The sequence below is a fragment of the Thalassophryne amazonica genome, chromosome 10 (assembly GCF_902500255.1).
Source record: "Thalassophryne amazonica chromosome 10, fThaAma1.1, whole genome shotgun sequence".
Lineage (NCBI taxonomy): Eukaryota > Metazoa > Chordata > Actinopteri > Batrachoidiformes > Batrachoididae > Thalassophryne > Thalassophryne amazonica.
The window spans coordinates 24577936-24586908 of NC_047112.1; the positions used below are offsets into that span (position 1 = coordinate 24577936).

The window sequence follows — 8973 nt, forward strand, 5'->3', positions numbered from 1 at the left end:
AATATTCATGAGATATCTTACATAAGCCAAATCAAATTGTAATCAAACGTGGTAGGTACACTGAGCCTATAGATGGTCAGAGGTCAAGGTCAAATTCCCAGTCCAATGGCAATACACAGAAAAAAAGGATAGAACTGACCAGATATTTTGTCATTGGTCAACTGAACTGTTTAAACACCCAAAAACATTTTCTCGACATGTGTGAGAGCACGAAATGCGGGCGTGGCAGTACTGTGCTCCCTGAGTGGTTTTGCTCTACAACACTTTAAAAGTTGATCATGCCATGGATTCTCATAGATATCTGATAAAAACTTGAAGTTATCCTGCTGACAGACAGAGAAACAATGACGCAAACGCAGTTGATCACGTAACCTCCAAAAGATGTTTATGCAACATCACCACACAACTTCGTGTCTGTGTGAACAACAAAATTAAGTCAGAAAAGGCTGCTGTGAGGATGATGTGCACATGAAAGAATGAATGAATGAATAAACCAACCAATAAAGTGTCAAGGAGGTCTTTGTCAGCCAACAGATTTTCATTTTGGAAAAAAGGAAATCAAGTGCACGGAGCTTGAAAAGAGTCCAAACAAACCCGTTCCTGTTAACTGCGCTTAGTCTGAGTGATTTTATGGTGAGGAAGTTCATTTGGGTCACAAAGGACTCATTGTACAGTGACATCTTCAACAATAAGCTCACGTCTGAGCTATTCGCGCACAAGCATGCGTGTGATGATGCTGCACACCTACAGCGTGACTTTTCGTGCCAAGATTGTTAAACGTCCTGGCGTGCACGTAGACACACCTATATGTTATTATTGCAGAAGCTGGTGACTCATATGTTTTTGTGTCTGCAGCATCTTTGCAAGCTGCTCGTTCTGGATTTACATCAACATGCCATTTGTTCCAGAATCAGGATAAAGCTAAAATTATGCACTTTTTTGTTTCTTCAAATTTTTACACTTATTCAAATGAAGCTATTTAATTGTTCTGCTAATGTTTGGTGCACAAGCCACATGGGTGACACCGTGCATGACGCATACGCATTATGATCCATTCAGAAAATGATGCAATAAATCATATTATTGCAGATATTTGGAATGTAATGCTCAAAAACACAGAAGCAGGAGCTTCTAACCATCTGCAGCGACAACACCCGAGCTGTCACTCAAAGTGGCCACACCCCTAACATATCAGGATAACTGGGCTTTAGTCACCATGACGATGATAATGATTAGACAGTAAACACATATTTATATTATACCACTGGCTTTGCTCTGACCTGCATTGTGATCAAATTTGTTTTCATTTCTTCAGCAACAGTATATTCAAAGATTATGACAATTATGACAAGATTATGCGGCCATGTTCCAACCACAACCGCCACAACCTAACGATCTGCTTTCTTTCTCGCAGATTCTGCGCTATTGTCCCGGCTAGTATTTTGTCAGAACCATCAGACGAGCCTAAAACTACAACTCAGGATCATTATTTAATTCATTAGGCGATATCACATAAATATACAATTCAATATATCACATATCTGCAAAAATCAACCCAGCACGCACTGCATCATCAACATCCAAAATTTTTTGCAGTCGGCCGAGTGTCCAGTTGTGTTGCACCGAATGGCAACTCAGCGCATGGCTTTATTTCTACATGTGTTATTTATGATCAATTACCTGTTATTGTCAGTTTTAGAAATGATTGGAAAACGACGGCAGTAGTTGGTGAGTTTTGTGCTGAGAAAGCTGTGCAAGTTTATCCGATTTTCGAAGACCGTGACTATAAAAACTCAGAGGACGCGGTGGTGACTGTGTCAATGGGAAACCTGTGGCATGGACATGAAAGAGTTACCACTGCTTCATGTTAGCGACGTCTCTGCATGCCCGGAGATTGGCTGTGGTTGGACAAATGAAAGAAACAAGAAAGAAATGCGGTGATGCCTTGCGGATGTTTATGAATGAAGAGGAACACAAACACATTCCTAACCTAGTTGACAGCAGGTCTTTCAGCAACTCAGAATGCCACTAAGATGCCAGTGAAGTGTCACAGGCTGCTACTGAAGTGCCACAGCCTGCCAAAGAAATGCCACAGAGATATCACTGAAGTGCCACAGGCTATCAGTGAGATTACACAGAAGTGTCACGTGTTGCCACAGTGACAGTTGCCACTAAAGTGTCACAGGCTGCCAAAGAGGTGGCACATGCTACCAATAAGATGCACCTGAGGTGCTACAGGCTGCCAATGAGGTATCACAGGCTGCCATGAGGAGACCCCCAGCCTTACTGTGTTATTCTTTTGTTCCATATATTAAGTTAGGCTGGGACAACTTGGCTGCTCACAGAGAAAGGCTTTAAAAAGCAGCACTAACGCGGATTAGCATCCAATTTTAACACCTGACTGTAATCCTGGCTTCATACAGTCCATGCTAAACCTGTGCTAGCTATGTTAATGACAAGGAAACTGTTTGCAGAGCAGCTCTTTTTCATGCTGTGCAACTTTTACTGAACATCTGTGGTCACAGCTGCAGGGATGACAAGACATCAGAACACAGACTTTTTATTATTAAGATAAGATTTTCCTTTATTAGTCCCATGTGGGGAAATCTGCACTGCCACAGCAGCACTGATAATAGAATTGTGTTAACAGTTAGGCATTTATGATGCCTGAGGTAAAAATATAGAACTTGCTTCTAAAAAACAAAAAAAGTATAGTTACTATACCATCCTTATATTTCTGATGATTTACTATGAAATGCTAAAAATTAAAATCACAGTTCTTACACTGCTGTGCCGAAATACAGCTGGAATTTGCCTATACTAAAATATGTAATGGGGCAAAATGGAGCCTGATAATCACGAAATGGGGGTAAAAAGTAACGGAATGGAACAGACTGATAGGTGCACCAAGCTCGGTGCACCTATCTTTGGGAAGTTTGGCCCATTCCTCTTTGCAGCACCTCTCAAGCTCCATCAAATTGGATGGGGAGCGTCGGTGCACATCCATTTTCAGATCTCTATAGAGATGTTCAATCAGATTCAGGTCTGGGTTCTGGCTGGGCCAATCAAGGACATTCATAGAGTTGTCCTGAAGCCACTCCTTTGATATCTTGTCTGTGTGCTTAGGGTCATTGTCCTGCTGAAAGGTGAACCGTCGGCCCATCTGAGGTCAAGAGCGCTCTGGAGCAGGTTTTCTTCCAAGATGTCTCTGTACATTGCTGCATTCATCTTTCCCTCAATCCTGACTGGTCTCCCAGTTCCTGCCGCTGAAAAACATCCCCACAGCATGATGCCGCCACCACCATGCTTCACTGCAGGGATGGTGCCTGGTTTCCTCCAAACATGACACCTGGCATTTATGCCAAAGAGTTCAATCTTTGTCTCATTGAACCAGACTATTTTGTTTCTCATGGTCTGAAAGTCCCTCAGGTGGCATTTGGCACCTAAGGAGTGGGCTTGAGACCAGAGGTTCCTCGGTTCAAATCCCAGCCTGACCGTAAAATCTCTAAGGGAGGAAAATCACTAAGGGCCCTTGGGCAAGGTCCTTAATCCCCTAGTTGGTCCCAGTGTGTAGTGAGTGCCTTGCATGGCAGCGCCATTGATGTGTAAAGTGCTTTAAGTGTCTGATGCAGATGGAAAAGCACTATATAAATGCAGTCCATTTATGGTTGTCTTTCTGGAAGGTTCTCCTCCTCTCTCCACAGAGGAATGCTGGAGCTCCGACAGAGTGACCATTGGGTTCTTGGTCAACTCCCTGACTAAGGTCCCTCTACCCCAATAGCTCATTTCAGACAGGCGGGTAAGCTCTAGGAAGAGTCCTGGTGGATCCAAACTTCTTCCATTTATGGATGATGGCGGTCACTGTGCTCATTGGGACCTTCAAAGCAGCAGAAATGATTCTGTACTCTTTCCCAGATTTGTGCCTTGAGATAATCGTGTCTCAGAGGTCTATATTCCTTTGACTTCATGCTTGGTTTGTGCTCTGACATGCACTGTCAGCTGTGGGACCTTAAATGTAGACAGGTGTGCGTCTTTCCAAATCATGTCCAATCAACTGAATTTATCCACTGGTGAACTCCAATTAAGTTGTAGAAACATCTCAAGGATGATCAGTGGAAACAGGATGCACATGAGCTCAATTTTGAGCTTCATGGCAAAGGCTGTGAAAACCTATGTACATGTGATTTCTTAGTTTTGTATTTTTAATAAATTGGCAAAAATCTTTCTCTCACTCTTAAAAAAAAAAAAAAAAAAAAAAAAAAAAAAAATCAAGATTTGAATACTTTTTAGTGCAGCAGATAAGTGAATATTTACTGAGGGATCCTTCAAATGGTGATGCAAGCACCAAATGTGGCACACATACTCCTTAGACATTACTCTTTTAAAAACGCCGAGTGGCCGCATTAACTTTCAATAGGCAGCCAAGAATGGGTCAATTGAAAAATTACACAGGGGTCAAAATTTAAAAATGCTCCAATCATATTGAAAGGTATTCCATATTATTTGTCTGATCATAAAGATTCCAAAAAGGTATAGTTTGGACTATCTGTGAATGAATGGTCTGGAGGTATGGGGTAAAAACAGCAAAAACATTGAGAAAGGTCAATTTCAGTTTGTACAGGGGTCAAAAGATAAAGTTGCTCCAATTTTGGTCAAAAAGTGGTGCAAATTACTGGTTGAGCTAATAGGATTAATAAATGGAATAGTTTTGACTGTGTTGCATGCTTGGTTTGCAAAGTTAGAAGGTCAATGTCGGCATCCATTGGATTCTATGACATGTGACATATGCTACCCTGTAACATGATAACTAAGCATGATACATGATGCCAACTATTCCTTTTTAAAACCATATTCATTCAACTAAGAATTTGCATCACTTCTTACCAAAATTGGAACAACTTTAACTTTTGACCCCTGTACAAATTGAAATTGACCTTTGTCACCATTCTTGCTGTCCATAATATTCATTCACAGATAGTCCAAATTATAACTTTTTGGAATCTTTATGATCAGACAAATAATATGGAATACCTTTCAATATGATTGGTGCATTTTTAAATTTTGACCCCTGTGTAATTCTTCAATTGACCCCTTCTTGGCCGCCTATTGAAAGTTCATGTGGCCACTCGGCATTTTTAAAAGAGTAATGTCTAAGGAGTGTGCCAAATTTGGTGGTTGCATCATCATTTGAAGCATTTTTTCAGTTATCCGCTACACTATTTAGAGATTTCAATACTATGCTGTGAATCCTTTCCAGATACATTATATAATGTACCAGTCACTGGAACTATGAAATACTGAACAAGCATCAACACAGAAATCCAGACAAAAACACAGTCCCAGAGAAAAACAAGCAGTCAGTTAATGAAAAACAAACTAAGTGACATGGAGTTCATTAACTAACTGCAACAGCATTAAAAGGCTGGAATGATAATGAATACAACTTTTCAAAAAAATACCTGTTCTGTCAGAGACCACATCAAACCAGTCTCTAAAATACGGGTTTGAAACTTATCCAAATTTTCCCTGCCACAAAATGTGCATAAAAACTTAAAAAAACAAGACTAAGATGCATAAATACACAAATATCAAGGCAATGCTCAAAACTGAAAGAAATGGATGAAGGTTGTAGTGTTCCAACTGCAGAGTGACAGTGTTTGGATTCATCCCTCCATCACCAGCCCTCCTAATGATGATGTCATCAATTAAAGGGACATGAAACTAAAGCAATTATTAATTTTTGTTTTGCACAAACCCGACAGCGGCAGCTCAATCTGACTGACCGAGGGTGGGAGCAAACGCACAAACCCTCCCAACCACAGGCAACACACACGAGTGACAAGACAAAGTCATACGGCCGGGTCTGACTCCGTGTGCACGCTCATGTGTTTCCTAGAACACCAACAAAGAAAATTTACACCAGCAGGCCAGCCGGACACATAAGCCCTCCTACACAATAAATCCAAGTAATCCTTTACTATAACCAGCAGGAGGGGGGGGGGGGGTGCATGCACAAGCTGACAAAGGTATGCACGCTTCAATTAGTTGTGCCATTGTGCCAAATTCTGCAGCCGTGTCCTGTCTTTTAAAAACAGCACGCAAGTCACCAGAATGTGTGTGCACATAGCTGTGACATATCAACCTCTCCTGCACTTGACGTACGACGTACAAGGGGGACGACCCTGAACCACAACAGGAAAAGGGACAGCAAATGAATCTTACCTTCCATCATGGTTGCAGATTTGCATTCCTCTATCTCCAAGGAGCCTGAAAGAAAGGAGGAGGTGGAATGGGGGGGGAGAAGAGAAGAAGCCCCCCGTTAGCAGATATCAGGCGAGCAGAAGAGCAGCTGTGTGCGGGTGGCTCACGCCCCGACCGACTGCGAGCCACCGACACCCTCAGACGTAGCCTGTCAACTACCCCAGGAGGGGGGGGAGAGAGGGGAGAGCAGGAGTGCTGGGCCTGGTGGGGCGAGGTACTAATTAGAGCCGGGGTTTAAGCCATGGATGCTGCAGCGGCGGTCATGGCGGTTCTAACCAGCACATTCAGGCGAGGATGCTGAGAGGTGGAGAAAATAAATAAATAAAAGAGGCAGAGTAGACTGAGGGAGGAAGAGGAAGAGAGAGAGAGAGAAAGGAAAGGAGGGAGGGGTGTCATGTGTGTTTCAGAGGGGAGGAAGGAGGCACAGTGCTGAGGTCACAGATGTGCTCAGCCAATCACTGCGGCGCGCTGCAGCATCACATGGCTTACAGCTTGAATCTCCTGACACAAGGCTCAAAAGGACATTAGTAACCACTCTGCTTTGACCAGCATGCATGCAAACACACACACACACACACCTCCCTTACCTTATGTGAGTGCAGCAGAGTGCCGAGCACTGCATGAAACACGCTCCTGTACACAAACTGCTCCTGCAGCTCCCTCTGTGCTGTGGTTTCACTCTGCTCTCTCCCTCCTCTCCCCCTCTCCCTCGTTTCTCCTCCCACCTCCCCTCTCTCTCACTCTGCTTCTTTGCCGAATCGGGATACGGATCAATCAGCCTGACATGGAAACGCAGGTCACAGCTGTAATCAACAAGCAGGAAGAAGCGATGACAGCCCAGCCTCCAGACGGAGCGCACGTCTGTGCACACTGATTACTGTTGCATGAGAGGGCGGAGACAGGCCACACAGTGTACCCTCCATGCATTTGTCTGTTGTAGATCATTTCATGTTTTCTGTGTTGTGGCACGTTGCACTCAGCATGGCGTGTTTATATATTACATCCTTAAATGTCATGCAAATTAAAAGAAACTTTACAAACACAAATTTGTACATTACTGCCACAAAGAAGTGGATAAGTTCTTTGCATTTTGAGCAGAAAACAGCAACTGCACAAAAAAAGACAGCAAAAACAATAGGAAAAATAATTTTGTTATTAGTGTTGTTCTTGCCACCATTCATGTTGATATCACACTGAAAACGATAATGAGGTTATGTTGTGCTTTTGTGTGAGGAGTCAACAATCACACAGTACTGCGTTAGTGTTCTTATAAGAACACTAAGACGTTTACACAATACTCATCTTTGAAGGGTGGGGATCCATGGGCTCTTGATTGGGTTGTGTTTATAAAAGAGGTAGCTGACATTTCTCAAGGGTGGTAATAATTTAAGCAAAGCTTGCATAATGAGTTGGAATGTGTGTGATCCCAAAATGTTTTTAGAAACCTTAGACCTCAACAATTTTTAGAAGAGGAACTCAACCCTTTTATTTCCTGTTAATTATGTCATTTTTTGAATGTTAATTTGCTGTCTTAATGTATTTATAAATTATTTAGGTTCTTATTATCATATACACACTATCATTATTATTATTATCAGTATTATTATTATTAGATTTTATTATTACTTAATTTTGTCATTTGATTTTTAAATAGACCATAATGGAAATAAGTGTTTTGACTTTCTTGTGTCATCCATGTATTTTCAACGTGTTTACCATTATATTATGAACGTACGTTGAACTTACTAAATAAAGTCAAGCACTCAGGCTTTTCATATAAAAAATGATTTACCACCCCCTGCTGGAATGGCATGTTAGTCCAGAATGCCATTAGCAACGTTAGCTAATATCCATAGTTTCTCCAAAAATATTAGTCCTATCAATGTTTTGTTTTGGCACTGTTCATCATAGACCCAAAATACATAAGCATACCAAACAGCAAATGTCAGCTGTCGCCAGTCACAGGCATGCAAAGCTTTTTATTTTTTCTGCATTTTGCTGCAAGCAGGTGCTTTTAATTTTTACACACGCACAAACAGAGATGGTGGCAGAAGACATTAAAAGCAACACTCTTTTCACTCATGGTAACAACAACATGACACTTAACTAAAGTGACTAAACCAAATGAACTACAAAAACACAAATCAATAACACCAACACTGTTAAACCACAATAACATTTAAAACCCCCAACCCTGAACTCCCATGGTACATTGCAGCACAATGTCCATTGTTTGCTGGTTAGCTAAAATTGCTAATTTCTCCAAAAATATTAGTCCTATCAACTTTCCATTTTTGCAGCATTCATCCTTGTCCCAAAATACATAACCATATCAAACATCAAATGTCAGCTCTCCCCGGTTAAAGGTCACCCAAGGTCAAAGGTCATGGAAGCAACAGAAAGGCAGAGAAAGACTTCCTCTTCATGTTTCACAGCAACCACGGCTGCATCTTCAGTCAATTGCTCAAAAACAGCCAGTAAAAAAGTTTGACGTATGCATCTCTATACCTGTGACGCCACTTGTATACATAAAGCATTCCATAGCCCCGAACCCTTACCCATGCCTTAACCATCACAGAGAAATACCTAACCCTAACCTAAGCTTAATCCTACCCACAAACCAAAAACCAAAGTCTCAACCTTCAAACAATCCTTTGAAGTTGTGAGGACCAGACAAAAATGCCCTCACAATGCCAAAATGTCCTTGCAACG

General features: G+C 41.7%; 1 protein-coding gene across 8 annotated transcripts in view; it reads right to left on the reverse strand.

Annotated features, from left to right (window-relative positions):
• Positions 1-7012, reverse strand: part of sgip1a (SH3GL interacting endocytic adaptor 1a) — a 159077-nt gene extending 152065 nt beyond the window's left edge. For all 8 annotated transcript variants that reach the window (XM_034179581.1, XM_034179580.1, XM_034179576.1 and 5 more), the window contains exons 1-2: positions 6849-7012; positions 6223-6267 (exon numbers count right to left, since the gene is read on the reverse strand). In XM_034179581.1, coding sequence (XP_034035472.1) covers positions 6223-6232 — 10 coding nt within the window. In that variant the 5' untranslated portion in view covers positions 6233-6267; positions 6849-7012. The remainder of the gene's footprint in view (positions 1-6222; positions 6268-6848) is intronic.
• Between the last annotated feature and the right edge of the window lie 1961 nt (positions 7013-8973).